Here is a 21,885-nt window from a genome sequence, read left to right as displayed (position 1 = left end):
TCCTGGCCTGCAGGGGAGAGCCACCACTGAACTTCTCAATGATGCTCGTACTCTCATTCCTGTTAACCGTGGTGAATGGTGTGTCCTCTGGGCTTCCCATGGAACACAATCCTCTGGTGCATCTTCTTGACTCACATAATATATCTAGTCCATCATATTCACTTCCCTGAGTATTTTAATCCCATATTCTACCTTCTGCCACAATAATTCAGACATTTCAGCCTCACTCAGTGTGGGCCAGCATTTCTTCCAGGCTTCTGGGAGCTGCCCTAGCAGTGAGTATGCACCATCCCCTGGGGCCTTTGCCGCAACATTAAAAGCTTATCTCCCTAAAGAATGGCTCCAAATCAATAATTTCTCTTATTTGGTGTTATGTCCCTCCATCCTTGATTGAGCCCAATCAGAATCTAATCCCGTGGGTCCTCCTTCTTCTCCCATCCTGTACCAGCATGTGCCTGGTAGGCCTTTCAGCTCCTGTGGGGTATATATAGTCCCTCTTCTTTTTATTACATATCCCAGTATGTCCCTGGCTGGGTTGTGCTGCAATCTAACCTTGATTATAAACCTAGCAGTGAGAGAAGAGGTGGGGGGCAGCTTCTGAGGGGGGCAGCTGTTGCCACAAGGGGGAAAGCCCTCCCTATTGTCTTCCTGCTCGATAAAAAAAGTTTATCTCTTAATGGCGTAGAGTAGAGCATGTCTGAAGACTCACTTCAAGAAGTCTGCGGAGTCAAAATCTTAGAATGCATTGACCAAGATACCACCAACCATGTGTTAGGGTCCTTGGTTTTCCCCACTGGTCCCTGATTTTGGAATAGCAAAGCTGCCTTAGTTGAGCACCTGACAAAGTCTGTCAGCTCAATAGAGCTCTCCAGAGCAAAAACTACTCGGTAGAGGAGTCCTGCTTTGGGTGAAGATTACTAGGCCATTATGCCACCATCTTGCTCAGTCACTGGCTGGGGCTGCCCAAAGAAGAGTGTAACCTTGGCTCAAACGCTGAGGCTGGTCCTGAAGCAGATGACAGCTGGAGACCGTGAGCCAACTGCCCTTCTCACATCTGTCCTGAAGGGGATCTGGGTAGTGCATCTCCCTGTCTGCCACCACCAGTAACTGCACCCCTTCAAACTAGCTCAGATCTGATGATCTCTGTCACAGAGAGGGTGGAAGAAGTTAAGAATAAAAAACTTCCAGCCTATAAAGTCCATTCTACTTGTTTTTAGGAAATTATATTTTTGTTCTGTTTGGGGAGGGAATGTCTTTCTTTCCTCCTACCTAAAAAGCACTGTCATCTATGCTATCTTCATAAAGCACAGATATCTTGGATTACTAGCTCCAGGCTACCTCCTACACACCCCTGTCTAAATCTTGTCAGTAACCTTTGCTCACCTCACACCTTTAACAAAATAAACCCTCCCACCAGCAAGGTAGGACGAGAGAGTTGTGTTATTTGCCCATCTGTGATCACTGCATGTGCACCCAGAAGACACACTCACACACCGACTTCACAGCCCAGTCAGTGATAAGCTAGACCGGCCCTCCTCCAGCTCCTCGCCTGCCCGCACATTCATGTATGTCGCCATCTTGTGAATCTCGTTGTGCCCAGGTGGCATTTACCCCAGGAGCAGTCCAGCTCTGAGAAAGTTGCAGCATTTAATATGGATCAAAGGGCTGAAATTATATACTTGAATGCATAAAGAATGAAGACCAAAGCAATTACTATGCCACTAGTAGTTTTTTAAAAATAGAACCAATTATTTTGCTTCAAGACATTTAGGTTGACTGCTGAACAAAAACCTTAATAGACTGGGCAAAGAGAATGCTTCTCTGGGTGAGGCATTTTATTTTCAGTAGGCACTCAAATCTAGATTCTCTGCTATGTGAATATGTGCCTCTTTGTGGAAAGCAGTCACCTAACACCTGTAAATAGGTATTCGGGGAGGATTCGCAGTGCTACTGAGTGAGTAAAAATAACATGCAAACCTATTGCATTATCATAGATTTTCAAAGGGAATGAAAATCCTGAGCAACATAGGCTAAAAAATTAATTCCACAACCCTCTTGTCTCTCTTCAAAAATGGACAACTTGCTCAAAATTGGAATTACGTTTTTTTGTACAGTCAGCATTTAAAGCCTGGTCAGAGTCATTTTTAAATTCCCATTGATTTACAGAAGAGTTTGATTTTTCTGTCTGCTGCATTCAAATGATTTCTTTTAAAATGGATTTCCTTTTAAACATTTTGAATAGGAGATTTAGCTTCTATGCCTTCACCAATTTTTCTCATTCCACATCCAACGGCTGCCTGGAAGCATGGAACATAACAGAGTTTTACCTTATTCCCAATGTCTTTTAAAGGATTTACTTACTGCAGACTTTAGTCAGGGTGGTTCTTTCCCCCCTCGCGCTCTGAAGACCCTCCCTGAGCACACGGGGAGGTTTACAGGGCAAGAGTTGGTTTGTCCCTGATGAAAGAATCACCTTGGACTGGCTGCCTCCCTTGGTTTTGCCTGGAAAGTGCCCTGGCCTCTCGCATGTATCAGAGAGAGAGGGGAAGAAATAAACCTTAGAAAAGTTTGGGAATGTTTCTTTAAATACTTCATGCATACCTGTGAAAAAACAGAGTGAAGCCTGTCTGTGGCAACTGTTCAAAACCAGAGAAACAAAAAAAGACTTTCGAGAAAATCAGCTTCATTTAAATGTTGGAGGCAGCAGCTTTGTTTGGAGTTTTAATCCCAGGTGGGGGGATGCTAATTCTGTAACCTTAGACAGTTGCCTTTTTTGGGGAACAAAGGTAGAAGGGGGGTTTTCTTTTGTGTTTTTCAGTGCAAAGTGATTCTGATCAGAAAGGACCAAGGTTTCAGCTCCAAGTACCTGACATTTCCATCTGAATCTACTTTTTTTTTTTTAGGGGGAGAAGAAGGGTCTAGTTTTTCAGGAAAAGAACCTCTCTCTGCAATCCTGAAACTAATCTTTAGATTTACTTTTCCTTAATCAATAGAAAAAAAAAAAAAACTTGATTGCAACTCAACCCTTACCTGACTCTAGCACAGAACTAACCGAAATTTTGGTTTTAAGAGCAGGAGATTCAGACGTCATTTCAGGAATCAGAAATAATTGGCAGCCAGTGGGGGAGAACTGACATGAATTCTTGTTTTACCTAGTTTACCAAGATTTTGCTTAACATTTCTGACTCACTTCCTCCCGTCTCTGCAGAACAGGTTAGTAGCATTTTTTGTAAATACAAATATTTAAACGCATCCTCCTTACTTACTGCTGTCTGAACTGTTTCCCTGGGGCTCAAGGCTTAAACGCGTTCGGCATCTCCCTTTGCTAAAGCCGAGTGTGATCTCTGCTATAAAGCCTTGGTACCGTTTTCAGCAAAACGGCCTAATATTTAACATGTGCTTGAAATTTCAATGTGCCTGCTTGAAAACTGAAGCTTACAAGAAAACCCTCACGGGGTGAACTCACCGCTCTTCCACGGACGTTTGGCTAAAGAATTGTGATAACTCCAAATAACAGGAGGGTTTTCGTTTTTAAAAATGCTGCCAGGAGCAAACTTCATGGTTGAGCCCCACACTCTGAAGCACGCACTTTGGCTCTTCTGCAGGTGTATGTGTAATTCAGATCTTACGTATTTTGCACCTCCGCTCTCAGGAAACTAAGCGTCTATGACCCTAACAGACGGTCAAGCCACCCGTTCAATTGAATGTAAACCAAGATGAAAACCAGAGGGCTTCAGTTCGAGTATCATTTCATTTGGGGGCTGTTTATTCTCTGTAATTAATTTGCTGGGACTAGTTAGTTGCTTGTGCGTTGGATTCTATTTTTATTATAATTCCAATGAGCAATTCTGGTGTGTGATTTTTATAACCAATGTCTCTGTCATTCATTTCACTGTGAAAAGACAGCGGACAGGGTCTCATGCCACCCGTGAACCTGGTCGAGACGTCAGGATAATGGGTTGGCTCCAGAATATAAGGAAGGGGAGGACAAATGAAATCCTCCTGCCAGCAGAAACACTTTAATCAACTTTTCTTTGGCCTGTGATGGAAAGCTGTTGTGAAAATTAGGAGAGCCCGGTCCCTCAGAGGACGCAGCTTCTGTCGTAGAGACCCAACATGGGACACGCATCTACCGAGCCAGGTCCTAGTTTTCCGGACTTTCATAGTTGCAGAGTAGAAGCCTTTGCTCTACTCACTGCCACTCTGGCTGATTATACATAATTACATGACAATTTGAATGATCTCATTACCCTTTCCAACTGGCTTCTTATGGGGGACTAATTTGTTCCCAAAGTGTTGAACTTCAGAGGACCTGCCGGCTTTGGGGGAATTCTCACCCAACTCAGAACTGTTGATGTTATATGAATTTGTCCTGTGATGGTTGCGGTGTGTCTTGGGATTTGCCACCAAACACACCTGGTGTTCTATTTACTCTGGCAAGCTGGGGATTTTTTTCTTTTTCTTTTTAAAATTCCAGGATGAATTATTCATCATTACTTAGAATTTGGGTCTCTTTCATCTTCGCACTTGTACGGCACCAAGGTGAGTACTATAGAATTCCATGCAGCTCTTGATTAGCATGCTCTTGAATTTATAAAGAGACACTTTTGTTGGAACTATGGTTGTAAGCGCAGGTGTACATGTGTCTACAGATACAACAAAAAAAAAAAGTAAATTAAATCCTGTTGTCAAGGGCAAAATGCGTTAACTTTGGATGACGTTCACTTACATTCCTACTTCTCCTAACTTAAGTTTGAATACAATTTGTATATACCAGTTTTCCCTATTTTAATGAAGTAGTTCTTTAAAATAATGCGATTTATTTTCATTAAACGTATATAGGGTAAGCGTGTGTGCACTCATGCCTGTTAATAGATTCTCATTAAGGCATTTAACCTGTGGAAAAGAATTTTAAAAATGAACTTGTTTTAGCCAAAACTCAGGAAGTTACAAAGGCATTGATGTTTGAGACTTGTGTATCAGTGACCTTTTACACAGCCAAAAATTTTAAACTCCAAGTGAAATAAAAAAATTATTCCCCTCAGTAATTGTGTCTTTTTATCCGTGTAGCATTGCCCTGGGTAGGTGAAAGGCCACGTACAATTCTTTCTACTGTTTGTTGTTTTTATACTCATCTTTCTTTGGATTTTAGACGAGATGGGACATTCTGCATAGATCTTCAACTTTTTAAACTTTTATGGCTAATATTCTAAAGCATTTTTCTTTGTTTTGTCTGTTTTTTTTTTTTAGCTTAGCTCGTACATGATTATAAATTTGAGATGAAGAGATGTATAAGACCCGTTCCTGTCGAGTCAACTCTGACTTGTGGCGACCCTATAGGACAGAGTAGAACTGCTCCACAGGGTTTCCAAGGAGCGGGTGGTGGATTTGAACTGCTGAACTTTTGGTTTGCAGCCGAGCTTGTAACCACCGTACCGCCAGGGTTCCAAGACATGTATAGCCCTAATATTTTCTCAGGGTTGGAGAAATTTAACCAGTTGTAGCATGTAAACTCCATGCGTGTGAAACTCCACAATAGCGGAAGAGCCCCACTGGCTTCATGCTCCTAATTGTGCCCCATCACAAGTACAATTTTATTTGGTGGAAGGAAACATAGTTGTCTATTGTGAAATCACCAGCCTAAAGCCAGCATGGATAGGAATATTCTTTCTTTCACTAACTCTAACACTATTGACAGGCCATGCTGTTAACAAGTTATATTTTTATAATAGTAATGGTTTCTGAGGTGGAAATTATACTACCTTTTATGAAGCACCGTTTTCTCATTCATTTATTCATTGAACAAGCATTTATTGAGTATTTACTATACTAGATATCCTTATTATTTGTATTCTGCCTAGAACGGATCATTTTTAGGTGTCCGTTCTTTCCTGTTCAAAATCACGAACTAATTAGGATCACTTAGGAACAGAAGAATCTTGCACATTTGCCTCACCTTTGGAGCAGAGACAGAAGTTAGGAGAGGTTTCCATGCTTCTTTTTTTGTCTCCTCCTTGAGGGGTTGTGGACGGGGTTTCCATTTCCTAAGCAGGTTAGCCAATGCTGCCCAAAATACCAATGAATATTTCCATGAGCATGATTACAACTCACTGAGAACTTGAACCCTTATTCACACTTGTGCATGACTCTCAAAAAATTCCACAGAAAGGATAAATCCTTGACATGGCTTGATCTTTTATTATTAATTTGAAGAACTGCATCATCATACAAAAGTTAATAAGTACCTGTATATAATGCAGTGGTAGGGATTATAAAGAGATTTTTTAATTTCTAAGAATTTGGAATAGGTTGCTTTTGTGTTTAAATACAAATGTGAGAAAGCCCTTTCTCACCTAATGACAGTCATAGGAGATAAAGCACATCGGCTGAGTGCTCCTGTAATTAAACTTGATACAGCGCTTCCTAAAGGTTAAAATATGGTCAGGGTCCAGAACCTTCTGAGGTTGGGAGCATAATGATGAGTGGATGATTTTTCTCTGCTCTCCTCTGAAGTTAGCCCTTAAAACAGACTAGCTCTCCAGCCCAGCAGGTTTCCTCCTGTTCCGGAACTAGGGAAGCTGTGGTTTGGCCAGGCGCTGCTCCGAACTCTGCTTTCTCTTTTACGTGAGCTGTTGTCTGCTCCCTAAAAGGCTCCCAAAGGAGCAGGACGGTCCTGGGCCAGAGGCTCACTAGCCTATCTGCTCCATCAACACAAAAAAAAAAAAATTTTTTTTTTTTTTAAAGCAGGGACTTTTCCAAGGAGAGGCCCCCACAACATGAGAATGGGTGTTAGCGTCTGGAGTGCAGCAAGCAGGTCCCTGGAGAACTGTGACCGGAAGTCCAAAAGGGATTGGCCAGGGCCCTTGAACACTTTTTTCCTTTTTTTGATATTCTATTTTCATTCAAGAGGACAGAGAAAAGAGAAAGTGCCACGAAAATGTAGATTATTTCATAGGTGCCCACTGGACCTGAAAATCAGTGAGGAAGACCCTGGGGAAGTTGTCTAATTTCTCTGTCCAAACTGGGCCACACTTTACAAGAGTTTGAATGGAAAACTTCTGAGAATCAGCTGCGTTGCCAGCAGAGGTGATGACGCTGTTACAAGAGGGTGCTGTGTTTGTTTGTGTGATGACTCTCACCTTTTGACTAGGATGATGAGTAAGAACCCTGTGCCTTCTCTCCAGAGAGTTCTCAAGGGCCCAGCCTCCCTCAGCCCCAGAGGATCCACCTCTGTCTTTGTAAACAAGAGTTGGGCAGAAAGCCTTCTTGAAGGGCCAGCGCTCAATCGAGGTCATTCTCCGGCCGGCTACTGCAAACCCTCTTCTCCCACTTTTGTCCTGGTTCCAAGTGTTATTTCCTTCTGTGATCTGGTGTCTTTTCCAATTGTGCAGCAGAAGGGAGGGGACTCTTTTCAGGAAAGGACAAGATAGACGAATTCTTGAGCTGGTAGGAACAGCCATTTTCTCTACCCCTTGCCTTCTGATCCAGCCTCCTAGGCCACTGCTGACTGACAGGCACTTCTCAGGGCCCTGATTGCTCCGGGCAGCGGTGATCTCATGACTTTCCAGCCAGTGTTCACCCCTGCTCTCCTCAAAAAGCATGGAAGCAGAGAAATTAAGCATGAACTGATTTTTCTTAAGAAGACATGGCATCACTCTTAACCCCCCTTTCCCGGAGGCAGGAAATAATGTGCTTGTGTGACTTAGGATTCCAAACTAAAACTAAACCCATTGCCGTCGAGTCGATTCTGACTCATAGTGACACTATAGTACAGGATAGAACTGCCCTATAGAGTTTCCAAGGAGTGTCTGGTGGATTCGAACTGCCAGCCTTTTGGTTAGCAGCCCTAGCTCTTAACTGCTATGCCACCAGGGCTTAGGGTTAGGATACATAAAAAGGCAATCTGATTTGCATTTAGTTTGCAAGACTTCCTGAAAGAAGCTGGCTTTAGAGGTGGGAGGGCGGTAGCTTGCCATGTGGAAGAGGGAGTTGCTGCCTATCTAACCACTCTCTCTCTTGACAGCCCAGCCCAGGGAGCTCATGTATCCATTCTGGCAGAATGACACCAAAACCCCCAAAGTAGACGATGGAAGCTCCTCGGAAATTAAGTTGGCCATCCCTGTTTTCTTCTTTGGCATTCCTTACCGAACTGTCTATGTAAGTGGGGGAGCAGCCCAGCTATTGCTCTGGGACTCTTTGTTTTGTTTGTCATTAAGGAAAAAAAAAAGCATCTTAAATACCCTCTTCCAAGGCTCTGGGAATGGAGGATTTATTGGCAGCCAAAACAAGAAGTTCTGAGATTTCATGAGCTGATGCGTTTTATGATTAAGAAAGTCAAAGGTATATTTAATGGCTAATGTTCATAGCAAAGGTATATAAAATATGGCTCTTGTGGATGATTAAACACTGAAGTGAGGCAGAGGCCCCAGTGCTATAGACATTATTTCTGCTACCCGACAAGATAAAAAGATAAAATGAACCACAATAGGAACAATTTTATTTTTCTTTTCCTTCCGTGAGTGTGAAAAGTTTAGGCATCTGCTGTTCACGGGCTTGCTACCAATTTGGTGCAGAGTCACGGCACAGTTGAGGGCTAAGCCACTATCGTACAAAAGTTGTTTGCAGAATTTGCCACTCTTATTGGGTCTGTAAAAATGCCAGAGGGTCTCATTATCAAGCGTGTGCTAAGAGATGATAACCATTTTCTGTCAAAGGCCTCCTGGGCAGCTGTGTTCTCAAATTATTTGTTTGGATCATCGGATTGGCAGCTCGTGAGACTGCTGCATGTGGAGAGGATGGTTCAGAGCAACTGAAGCTGTTTTCCTCTTTGGCCTTAAAGGATTGTGAGAGGCATGCATAGACTATACCCTATCTTATCCTGCCCTGTGCCCTGCACTGGAGAAAGAAACAGAACTCCAAGTCGCTCTACCTCTGGCTATCTCCATATCTGGGACCTCTATCTTCCCCAACTTTTGACTTATAGCTCAGGGCTGATTCCCATTAGAAAACTGTTCCCTCTTCCATTATCTAGGAGTTCCGGGTAGTGTGAATGGTTAACATGCTTGGCTGCTAACCAAAAGGTTGGAGGTTCAATTCCACCCAGTGGACCTTTAAAAAAAAAGAAAAAGACAGGCCTGGCGATCTACTTCCGAAAACTCAGCTATAGAGCACTGTTCTACTTGGATACACATGGGTTGCCGTAAGTCAGAACTGACTTGGCAGCGACTGATTTGGTTTGGTCCATTATCTAACTAGCGGTTCTCAAAGTGTTGTCCCTGAGCCTGGAGCATCAGCATCACCTGGGAACTGGGTATAAATGTAACTTCATAGGCCCCACCCCAGAATGACTGAATCAGAAAATCTCGGGGCGGGGGGGCGGTGGGAACCAGTAATCGGTGTCTACCAAAACCTCCAGGTGATTCCGGTGTCCATGAAAGTTTGAGAACCACTGATGTTATCTATAGAATGTAATTAAAACACCTGTGAGCCATTGCCATTCCCTTTGCTAGCCATGTGTTTTAATTACATCTATTACTTCCTAGGAAACACATGGCCCTGGTACCCTGAGCTTAATATACTCTACTCACGGAAGACCCTCTCTAGTCTGTACCTGCTGATTGTAAGTTTAGGAATGTGTCAACCTGACTTTAGGGAGGAGAGGGGAGTACGGGACTTCCATTCTAGAAGCTTTTGTCTCCTAGGCCTTTAGAATAAATGTATTTTGTTAAACTCCTCTTTCTCCCCTATCACCCAATGTGACATGGAGTCTAACAAGTTCTTGCCTTTGCAAAAAGAGGATCCTTAGTTTGAGGCAAACTTATTTGCCCTCAAATCAGCCTTATTTGCTGATGTATACAGCTACAGATGCTGGCAGAAACTTGATTGTTTACAGGTTCTATGTAATCCGAGTGTATATATTGACTTGGGATTTGCAGTAAGGTTTACTAATTTGATAAACTTACCAAGTTATTCACAAATCATGAAGAAACTGCCATTAGATTGTCATTTACATATACCATGTAAAGTATCCATGTCTCGATTTTTATGCAGTGATTGTACAAAGAGCTCATCAAACGGCAAGAGCAATAATGGAATTGGGCATCTGTAGGTCTTAACCTTGTCCTTGTTCTGAGTACAGAAGTGGTTGTGACATCAATACAAATCTTTTAAATACTTCATCCAGAGCAGGATTTGGTTTCCTGAGATTTGAGATTGATGATGGATGGAGTATTTGATTTATCTTAGGCATATAATAGGGATCAATCTTGAATGTAGAATTTCTCAATTTTTTTTTTTTAATTTAGCTTTATGCTTCCCTGTTGTTTTATTTCTGATGATTTTGCATCTGTGACACTGGGTCTGTCTTTATTACCCACTTTACTCCCTTCATAGCCCCCAATACACACCCACACACGAGTATACACACACACAAACACACACACTGTCACACACAACTCAGTAGCATTTGATAAGTGTAAATAAAGATAGGATAGAGAACATGAAAATCAGACTGATTATTAATAAGAAATGGAGCCGACAACAAATTGAAAGTGAAAGAAAACCAATGAGTTTGTCTGGAAGTAAATGAACCTCCTAATCTGAGCAATGGAAGCTGGTGTTTGGGAGTTCTAATTCAATAGTTTAAAAGTTGTCTTCATTCGTGTGACTACATGAATGTCTGTCTCGGTTTGTGAGTCTGAAGTTGTCACAGTTTCAGATCCACTGTGCAAACCCTCTCTTCTTTTGGCAGGTCAATAACAACGGAGTTGTTTCCTTCAATGTGCTAGTAAGCCAGTTCACGCCAGAATCCTTTCCCCTGACAGATGGGAGGGCCTTCATTGCCCCATTTTGGGCAGATGTGCACAATGGAATTCGAGGCGAGATCTATTACAGAGAGACCATGGATCCTGCCATCTTGAAAAGAGCTACCAAGGACATCAGGAAGTACTTCAAAGACATGGGAACCTTCTCTGCCACTTGGGTTTTCATTGTGACATGGGAGGAAGTCACGTTTTATGGAGGGAGCAGCACCACACCTGTAATAATTCAAATTTCCCTTTTCCACTTCATATTCTGACATCTAATTCTTGTCCATTTTCACTACCGCCAAGGAGTCTAATTGTTAGAGCAGAGGGGAGTCGGTTCCCTTGAGTTAAACTAATGAGCCTTGCCACCTACTTTCCAGGAAATAGCGGGAAATATCACAACTAACCAGTCGAATCAGCTGTGATATTTCAGAAGTGTCACCCTATCACAAATCATGACCGATATCTAGAAAGACCCCAACAATTTTCTTGCAGGGGGCAGCGTTCCTATTTGGCTGAAGAGTGATTGGAGCACCGAGACCTGTTCCAGGCCTCATGAGTAGGGACTCATCCAGAAATCCAAAGGTCTTTTCTTCTTGACAGGGATACAAATGCCTCTCTCCATCACTGATTTCCATTTTTTCCCAAAACCTGGTAGGAAGAGGAAAGCAGGGTGCTGGATTTGGGCATAAATGACCTGGCTCATTGTATTATGTTATGGCTTTTTTTTTTTTTTTTTATTGTGATCAGGCTGAAATTATTCATATTTGATGTTAATGAGAGTGGGCAGTTAGAACGTTTCATGAATAAAGTTTCAACATCTGCTCTGAAATCCCAAATGAGCAGTCAAATAAAAGTCACATAAGAAAGATTATCACTGGCATTATGGTAGAGATAATCAACTGTCTGCGTAAAGGGACAGAACCCAGTTTTCATGAGACACTGCAGCTTGCTCGGGTGACATTGGCAGTGGAGATGTTTGAAGTTAGCAGGCGCATCTTCACCTGGGTAATTGCACTCAAAAATCTGCCTTTCACTTTCTTAGGATTATTTTAAATTCCTTCTGTTTTCCAATTTCCTTGGCAAGGAGTCAGTTGTTTAGGGGTGGAGCAGAAGCTACTGAGTGACAGGCAGAAGTAGAGAAGTGCTGGGCTTGCAGCTCAAAGCTACAACACAGTAAGCACATTGCGTTTTAGCACCTTCTGGCCAGAGCATCAAGAAGCACTTTATTGCTAAGAGGTTTTGTAGAACAGAAAGACACAAGTTTTAAGAGTGGATGCATGGGCTGGAAATAACCTCTAAAGAAGCATACATTTCCCTCTGTCATGTTATGGATTGCTAACGACTCCTTGGGTGATGTTTTATGTCCTTTAAGCCTCATGCCTTACGGAGTTAGAATGCGGGATGCCAGCAATCGATAAATTTTAGTGTCAAGTGGGAAAAAAAGAGAAGAAATGCCCATCAAATGCTGACCACCATTTTTTCAAAAAAAAAAAAAAAACTTCCATTGGCAATAAAAATCGACAAGGTAATTTAGGTACTTTCTGGTTTGTACTTTGGAGTGAATTTCTCGGCTAGGTGAGAACTCTTTCTATGAGGATGAATGAAGTAACATCTAAGTGCTCTGAGCTCCTTGGAGAAAAAGGTGTTACCATCCTCTGTAGCTGCAAAGTGTCCATCAGTCTCTAATCTTTAAGTTGGCCCCACCTCTTTCATCTCCCACTATGCCAGCTTTCCCCATTTATTAAAAAAAACTAGACCAAACCCGTTGCTGTCAAGTCAATTCCGACTCAAAGCAACCATGTAGGACAGAGTAGAACTGCCCCATAGATTTTCCAAGGAGCACCTGGTGGATTCAAACTGCCGACCATTTGGTTAGCAGCCGAAGCACTTAACCACTCTACCACCAGGGTTTCCAAACTCCCCTTTCATATATCATCAGGCAGACTAAACACGGTGCTTGAGAGATTGATGTTGTCAGCTGCTGTCTGTTTGGCCCACAGCTCACGAAAACCCAAGCACAATGGGATCAGACCCTTGTGATCCACGGTGTTTTCAGTGGCTGATTTTCGGAAGTAGATCGTCAGGCTTTTCTTCTTTGGTCCGTCTTAGTCTGGAAGCTCCACTAAAACCTGTTCAGCATCAGAGCAACGTGCAAGCTTCCACTGACAGATAGGTGGTGGCTGTGCCTGAGGTGCACTGGCCAGGAATCAAACCCGGGACTCCCTCATGGAAGGCAATAGTTCTACCACTGAGCCACTACTGCCCCTTGACAGATCATTAAAGGCAGAAAATCTCCCGGAAGCCCGATAGAAAGGGAAGGGGAAGGGGAAGGAGACATATTTACTTCAAGGAAGAAAAACAAATATTGAGGGCTTACTACGTGTGAGCACTGTGATAGGCTTTTTTGTGTGTCATTCAACCCTCACAAAAATGTTTCATGATAAATGTTATCTCCACTTGAAAGATGAGGAGACAGGCCCAGAGAGGGTAAGCACCTTGCTCAGGTGGTAAGAATAGGGATTCGAACCTCGTAACAGGCAGTGCAGTGGTTTAAGCCAGCTTCCTAATTTGCAATCTTGAACTTCTTCCTCTGCTGCCTCCTCTGAGTCACATCAGACTTCCTCAGAAGTATATAACAGGGCTTTCAAGAGATGAAAAAATGGCTTCTGGAAAGCAGATTCAGAGGAATCTTAAAACTGGTATAGAAGAAATCTGTTCTGTGTAGGGGCATGTGTGAGAGAGAGAGTAGGACTGCAGGAGGGCTAGTGAGTGCGGGGTTGACAACAGTCAGCCTCTAGAATGTTATGAGGATGGCCGGCTTGGCTTCGGGTGACTTCTGGGATCAGAACTGGGTTGTTCTCAAGACCTGCTTGGACCAAAGATGTTTCTAACTTCAGGAAGCAATTCACTCCCTGAAGAGGAATCCTGGTCTGAAGGAGGGTCCCGATTTAGCCCTTGTTTTATGACCTGGACTTTGCAACTGTCTCTTGGACCTGACCCTGCTCCTGACCTTCTAGTAATCCAGAGCTCTCTCATCTCTGTGTCCCACTTCACGCTTTTGTTGAATGGGACCAGAGAATGAAGGCATATACCTGGGTGACTTTATCGTAAACACCATCAGCTGTGGCAAGAACAGAGCTTGAGAATGTTGTCCTGTACAAAAAGGGCTTTTCTTTACTTGCACCTTGTCTCCCTGCCCAGGACTGTCCAGGATGGGAAGATTTGGGGCTTCCAAGATACTCTACCCCAGTTTGATTGCACAAGATAAGGATTTGGGTCTTCCTCTGGGCCTGGTAGAATGTTCACCAGGATGGTATCAGGCAGCTGGGAAAAGTGCTGGGTTTGAATGGGAAAAGGTCAATGGAGCCTCTCCTTTTAACTCTATTTTTAATTTCCTGTAAACACGTGTCAAAAGGTAAGGATCGGCAAAGGGAAGTAGTAAAGGATGGGGTTTGCTACAGCTTATTTCTGAAAATTGCACGCAAAGTCTTTTGAATTTAAATAGCATCCTAGTCCTAAAAAGTTAAAAATTAAGACAGCATGTGATGCCCATGCACCTAGCCCTGGCCTGGGAGCTCTAGTGTGGGTCCCAGTCACTGTTGCTGGGTCACTGTGGAGTCCTCAGTTTTCTTAGCTCTAAGATGGGAATGGGCCAAAAAATCGCGTAAGGGTTGAGTGAAGGTACAGATGAGTGTTGAGGATTTTGAAGATATAAAGTGACGCATAAATGCTCAATTAGAGGCTCAGTTTCTCCCCACAAAGTGCTTTTAAAAAATCACTTTCCAACTTGCATTTTAAAAAGGGGAGACATCTCATCAAGATTAGCTGCGTCGTCCAGGAGGAGAGAGAAGGCAGGCGCTATCATCACTTTAGTCACATCAGCTAGCATTTGTTTGCTCTTCTCCCTCCACCCCAGCCAGCTTTGGGAACAGAGCTGGGCTGCCCACAGCTCTGCCAACAGGTGCTTGCCTCCTTTTCCCTGGCTTGCTGTTTTCTGTAGTTTATTCTCATGCTGCCATCTATAGGTGCTCTCTTATTAGCACAAGCTTAGCTGGGCCTCTGAGTTTTCTGTCTCCTAGAAGTCAGGGATGTAAGAGAGGCGCTGAGTCAGACTCTAGGTTTTTCGCAGGCAGTTTCTCCTTTAGATGCACAATCCCTCAGGTCTTTCTTTTCTCACTGGAGTCGAGAACAGATTTGGAGGGAAGGCAGATCCGAGGGTCAGGCTGATCAGTTCTGAGCTGCTTGGGAGCAGGCTAAGGGCAGCCGCTGTTGAAGATAGGACCTCCTGGAAGTGTGAGTCATGAGAACATCCATTCCCACCCTGTAGGTGAACACCTTCCAGGCTGTCCTGGTGTCTGATGGCTCCTATACATTCACGCTCTTCAATTATTACGAAATTAACTGGACCACTGGAACTGCGAGTGGTGGGGATCCCCTGACGGGTCTTGGTGGAGTGATGGCACAGGTAGGTCGTTCTCCATTTCATCCTCCTGCCTCTTTCTAAATCACTGAACTCTAAGCTGATGTTCCTCAGTGTCCTGTAAGGAATGCCAACAGCTTTTAACTAGAGAAGCGTGTCTGATCTGTAAGTGGGGCAAAAGGCTAGCCTTGCCCATTTTGGATACCTTGACTTGGGTGTAGGATGGACCAGGCAGGTTTTTCTCACCTGGAATGGTGTCCTCCAGGGACCTCAGGAAAAGGGGTCTCTGGCCTTCAGGTGTACGAGATGCTGAAAATAAAGTATTTGGGCAAGTTAACTCATGGGGGAGGTATATGTGCTCAGAAGTCTTGTCTTGCTTTTATGCTCCAGGCAGGATTTAATGGTGGAAACCTCACCAATTTCTTCAGCCTCCCGGGGTCCAGAACCCCTGACATTGTGAATATTCAAGAGACCACAAACGTCAACGTTCCAGGCCGCTGGGCGTTTAAAGTTGATGGGAAGGAAATTGACCCAGCCAATGGCTGCACCTCCAGAGGTAAAGGCTTTTCCTCTCCTTTCTGGCAAAGCAGAGTTTGCTTAGTTGAGATTGACAGGCAGGCTTTCAAGCCATGGGGGCGGCTTGTTCCTGATGCCTTGCTCTTTTGACATCTCTCAGCTGGGTAATGGAGATCAAGGTAATCTTAACATGCACATTCATCACTCCGGGAGCTGAAACCCTGCATTTGCTACACTGTGGATTTAAAAGTCCTTGCTTGCGTTGTGAGCACTGCTCCCTGTTCTGAACATCCCCAAATTCAGCCAGGATCTTGAGTGATTTCTTAGCCAAAGGGACAGAAGGAAGCCCTCCTGTTTAACATTATTTTTGTTGTTGTTGTTGTTGCCATTTCCCCTTTAAGTTTCTCTTCTCATCTTTACTCTCACTCTGCCATCTGCACTTTGTAAATCCACAGGAGTGGGCGAATTTGGAGTGTCACCAAGTCCCTATGAGGGTAAATCAGTACTTCCAAGTACAACTAGAAAGACAGATAGAAAAAGTATCATAGTCTTTGGGGGTAGCTTCTGTCCTAAAATCCTCCCAGCAGCCTCAAAACATTCAGGAAGTTGGGGAGAATCAAAGCTAGCTTTAGGTCTCTGTGAGCAAGCTATCGTTGGACCTCAGTGGGTTTCCTTTAGACTGGCATCAAAAGTTTGGAGCCTCCTCTGAACTATCAAAACCTGTTTGTATGTGCTAAGCAGCCCACGACTCTCACAGGAACATCCTGGTTTATGAAATTGCTGCTTCTTAAGAGTCTAAAGGCATTCAGAAAAAACAATTTCTGTTAATATTTCTTCTTCCAGTAGTGGAAGTAAATAGAAACAGGAAATCATCCACCCATCCACCCATCCACCCTTCCACCCATCCACCCATCCACCCATCCACCCACCCACCCACCCACCCATCCATCCATCCATCCATCCATCCATCCATCCATCCATCCATCCATCCATCCATCCATCCATCCATCCATCCCAACTTTCCAGTGAACATTCTGAGAGCCCCAACTAGGTGCCAGCCACTCTGTTAGGTGCTGGAGATGAAGGTGTTTCAGTCTCCAAAGCCACTACTGTTGTAAGGGACAACTACAGGAACAACAATGTCACAGCATAAGACATATTATGATAGACATGAGTCCAGGGTGCTGTGGAAGCACAGAGGAAGACCCTGAGGAAAGGAAATTGACTTGGTGTTTTCAGATCTCTAAGAAAATCTTGGGTTGGGATACGGGTTTCAGGGAGTCCTTTCCCCTCATCTGATAGAAAGCATGGCATGTCTTGGCAGCCCTAGGAGGCCCCCGTTTCTCTCTTGGCTCAGCTTCAATTTGTTTCATATACAGAAAAGCTGTATTCACATGGTCTGAAGTGCCTAAACCTTCTGCCACCATGCCCTGCCCTGTGGTCAGTCTTATCAAACCTCTGCCTCTGCTCACAGAAGAGGTCATTTGTGGAGATGGCCTTCCTTGATATCCTCGCATCTGTGGACCCTGCAAAGTCCATCATGTTCAGAATAGCAAATAAATGTTTTGGAGCTAAGCTGGTATTAAACTGGAGAGGAAAGAATCCAGTTCAAAGCACACCAGGATTTCAGTGATTGTGCCCTCCTCCTTTGTAGAGTTTAAACACAGTATCACTTAAGTGTGTGAAAGATACCAACCAATGCCATATTATCTTTCTCCCTGCTATGGCCCAGACTAGGGGGCTGATAAGTTACAGACTCTTACCCAGATGTCTCTCCCCCTTTGTCTGGGCATCACAGAGCTGACTGGCTGTGGCTATGCAGTACAAGTGCCCAGTGAGGGCCTTTCACCTGAGTCCTGGGAATGAAGTGCTGTGATAATGGGAAACATTGGCTTGGAGAGCTGTGCAGTTGGCCAGGTGCCCGCTGTGTACAAAGTCCCCACTTTGACTTCATTCTTTTCCTCTTGAGTTATGGGTTTGGATTTCATAGACAGGACAAATTCAATATCCTTATACAGATGGCTGTGCATTTTTATGTGCCACTGGGCATATATCAATCTAATGAGACTGGGAGTTGGCCTAGGTTATAGCAGGGGAAGTGTTGCAGAGAGCTGGTTTATTATATCATGATTTCACAAACAAAATTATCTCAGAGAGTCTATCTTTTTGTCCAAACCTCCCCTATTCAAAGGCATTTTCCTCTCATTTATTGGAAACCTGGAAAAGCAGAGGCTGGAAATCACACCAAGTAGAGGCTGTTACAATATATGTAGCCCTGGACTAGTGCCAAAGAGTGCTGGGGCCTGCTTTAAGGATCAATGCGTATGACCTACTAGGGACCTGGATAAATCTATTATCCCATTTTGGAACCCTATTCTCAACAGATAGGAAACAATTGCTTGTTGAAATATAATTGTTCCTGTTGGACAGATGTAGATAGGACAGTTACAGGAGCACCCATGACTTCTGCTTAGGTTAACCTGTAGCCTGGTGCTATTCACTAGGTATTTGACTTTGTAAAAACTTGAGAAACCTTAGCCAACCCTTTCCAAACTACCGTTATTCTAGGTGCATGACATTACTTACATTTCTTACTGTTGTGTTTGTAATATCTTCCTCTTCAGACTGCCTTAATTTACAGATGCTTCTATCTCTATCAACCTCTGCCAGCTTTTTATAGCATCACTGTTCTACATGAGACAGGGATGAGAAAATAGTGTTATCACAATTTTATAAGGAAAGAAAACTGAGGCATGTGGAAATGAAGTCGATTGCCTTGGAGGTTGGTTGCAGAGTTTTAATTTGCCCAGTTCTCTTGGCCCTCAACCCCAGCCAAGGTCTAGAACACAGCCCGCAGCCCAGAAATGCTCCTATTTCAATTGAAGGTTGATGTTGTCAACTAGCAAATTTCAACTTTTTTGGGGGGAGAAAATCATTTATTTAGGAAAACAGTCTTAAAGACTGAATGTCTATGAAATAAATAACAGTGCATATTTTAAAAATTAGCACCACCTTTAAAACCATTTTCCCCTCTTCTTCAATCTCCTACTGTCCTGTACTTGTCAAATAGTTCTTTCTAGTGGTTAAAGAGAGAAGAACTGGACTTGGACAGGGCCTAAGGTGAGGGAGAAGACAGCCTGCACAGGTGCCTAGGCAGCGTCTTCACAAGACCTTGGAGGGAGGGGCTCAGTGCAGAGGCTAAAGGTGTTTCTGAAGGTGCCAACCCAGAGGTCAACTCTTTCCAGGGTCTTCCCAGGGAGCCTGAAATTTACACTTGTGCATCTGACTCCTGATTCATGCTATTGACATTTTCTGGCACATAGTGGGCCTTCAACAAATGTTTGTTGAATGAATAAATGAATGAACAAACAATTGAGCAAATGAATATGCAGACAGTTTTGCTGAGTTACTTGGGTGAGCTTGGTCTTCTTTCTGAATTCCTTTCCTCCTATTCCTGAAAGGGAGGAAAATACTCCTTTCCTATGGATTAAAGACAATGTGTCTTTCCTTGAATGAGGGTTCGTTCACCAGCCATGGAGGTGAAAGTGCAAGAGGCTTAGACTTTGCGTTCAGATACCCCCAGCTTTGAATCCCGGCCTCACCACTGAGTTACAGAGTGATCTTAGATAAATTACTCAACTTCTTTTAAGCCTTGGCTCCCTCACTTGTAAAATGGGGGTGGCAATACCTACCTAATAGGATTAAATGGTACAGTGCAAATTCAGCATGTAGCCCTATGCCTGGCATAGAGAGTAAGTGCTCAATAAATGTTGGCTTAATGTCATTATTCCCCAGGACAGTTCCTTCGTCGAGGAGAGGTATTCTGGGATGACCTGAACTGCACCATCAAGTGCCGCTGTCTGGATTTCAACAATGAGATCTACTGCCAGGAGGCCTCTTGTAGCCCCTATGAGATGTGTGAACCCAAAGGGAAATTCTTCTACTGCAGCCCTGTGGAGACCAGCACATGTGTGGTGTTTGGGGAACCGCACTACCACACTTTTGATGGCTTCCTCTTCCACTTCCAAGGCTCCTGTGCCTACCTGTTGGCCCGACAGTGCTTACAGACTTCTAGCCTCCCCTTCTTTAGCGTGGAGGCCAAGAATGAACACCGGAGTGGCTCGGCTGTCTCCTGGGTAAAGGAGCTCTCTGTGGAGGTGAATGGCTACAAGGTTCTCATCCCCAAAGGAAGCTATGGGAAAGTCAAGGTGAGCCCCTCTGCATCTTTCATGGGGAGATGGAGAAGCTGGAGACTCTTCAGCCTGGGGAAGATGAAGTTTCCCAGGTCTCCTGGTTCTGCTGTTTGGCTCTCCACAGTACCAAAGAGATGTGCGGCTCTTCCTGCCTTACAAATAGCTTATAAACTTTTTTTTCTAGGCCAGATTTTATGTATACAAGAACTAACCTAAGCTCTCTCCTTGACATGTCTATCTCCTTTTTAACTTGAAGTCCATTTAAATGTTTTGTTCCCTCACTAATACTGGGGTGCACACACATGCACAGACATACTCATACACAGGCATACTCATAGACACACACAGAGACACACAAACACACTCACATATACATGCACAGCTCTGAAGTACAGTAGTCCACTCTTATCCGTGGTTTCGTTTTCCACGGTTTCAGTTATCCACAGTCAAGTGTGGTCTGAAAACATTAAATGAGTGGCACGATGAAGTCTCATGCCATACCACTCCATCCCACCCAGGAACCATATTCACATAAGTTTTATTACAGTATATTGTTATATTTGCTCTATTTTATTATTATTGTTGTTAATCTCTTCCTGTGCCTAATTTGTAAATTAAACTTTATCATAGGTATGTATGTATAGGAGAAAACATAGTATCTATAGGGTTTGGTACTATCCACAGTTTGAGGCCTCCATGGGCGGTCTTGGAATGTATTCCCTGTGGATAAGGGGGGACTACTGTAGCTGAAAAGAGAGGTAAGTTTAATTTCCCATGGACCAGGCTTGTGTAGTTGTAGACATGTGACCATTCCCTGGAGATGATGCAAACATAAAACGTTGTAAGCTGTCATCAAGTTAGCCCCCGTATTATGGTGACCCCATGCCCAACAAAATGAAATGCTACCTGGGCCTGTGCCATTCCTGTGATCCATGATAGCACCTTCGTGACCCATAGGGTTTTCACTGGCTGATTTTTGGAAGTAGATCTCTCCTCCCTCATGGCAGGTGAAAAGTCTATCAGTGGACCATCAATGCCCCCAAACACAAAAGTACTAACCCAAAATTCAGTATGGTCCTTGATTAACCATCATAGACCTACCTCAGCCCCTCCTCCCATCCTGTTTTCCCAAAAGCTACTGTTTCAGTCTCAGAGAAACCTCTAAATGATTGATGTTTCCAGAGGCAACAGCTATGCAGGCATTTGGAGTGGGCTTGGTGGCTTTTTTAGTGAGGCCTGAGTGGGATGGTTCCATAAAAGCTTTGTCTAAACACCCCTCGAGCGGAATTCCCCACTCTGCCTAGAATCCACGAGAACACAGGTCTCTGTTGGCCTGTTTAGCATATGCAAATGATTCCTGTCACTGTCACCTGGATTTCAAACAGGGGCACAAACAAAAGAGGGAGAGCAAAAAGCCACTAGCAATTACTAAATTTGTGGAGGCCCCAATTTTCATAATACTAATGAAGGCTTTGTTGCAACCATGTGTTTATTCAAGAAATAATAACCAAGACCACAGGGACTGATTGCTGCAGCGCCCTGCCATGCTTAATCCCCAGGCATGGAGGTCGTTATGGAGCTTACAAACCAGAACTGATGCCAGTGCAGGGATTTCTTTCTTTCTTTTTTAATATGTGTTGTAGTTTTAATTGAAGTAGCATGTCCAACAAAAGGCAGAACTGAGGACCTCATTCCACTTTTTCTGGCTCTGCCTTCCCTAGGTCTGTGCAGCTTATCAGTCTCATAATTAGAAAAGTAAGCTATTAGTGGGGTTGACTTGCCAATTTGCCTGTTATTTGGTTAGCCTGTCTAGAGACACCTCTGCATATTAAGTCAAAGCTCATGGTTGGGGTGCAGACCTTGGGAGTTTTTCCCTTCTAAATTTCCATTGTGCTGTTGAGCACTGTACTCATCCTTGCAGATAAAAAGCAAACCAGTTGCTGTCAGG

General features: G+C 43.7%; 1 protein-coding gene across 1 annotated transcript in view; it reads left to right on the top strand.

Moving 5' to 3' along the window:
* The first annotated feature begins 3,463 nt into the window (after positions 1 to 3,463).
* The window catches only part of TECTA (tectorin alpha), a 101,839-nt gene continuing 83,417 nt past the window's right edge, over positions 3,464 to 21,885 (top strand). Inside the window, exons 1-6 of the mRNA XM_064268940.1 lie at positions 3,464 to 4,542; positions 8,024 to 8,157; positions 10,751 to 11,038; positions 15,136 to 15,273; positions 15,619 to 15,784; positions 19,540 to 19,952. Coding sequence (XP_064125010.1) covers positions 4,479 to 4,542; positions 8,024 to 8,157; positions 10,751 to 11,038; positions 15,136 to 15,273; positions 15,619 to 15,784; positions 19,540 to 19,952 — 1,203 coding nt within the window. The 5' untranslated portion in view covers positions 3,464 to 4,478. The remainder of the gene's footprint in view (positions 4,543 to 8,023; positions 8,158 to 10,750; positions 11,039 to 15,135; positions 15,274 to 15,618; positions 15,785 to 19,539; positions 19,953 to 21,885) is intronic.

Source organism: Loxodonta africana, chromosome 15, assembly GCF_030014295.1.
Source record: "Loxodonta africana isolate mLoxAfr1 chromosome 15, mLoxAfr1.hap2, whole genome shotgun sequence".
Lineage (NCBI taxonomy): Eukaryota > Metazoa > Chordata > Mammalia > Proboscidea > Elephantidae > Loxodonta > Loxodonta africana.
Note: the sequence above shows the minus strand (reverse complement) of the source record. Positions and strands in the feature narration are given on the sequence as shown.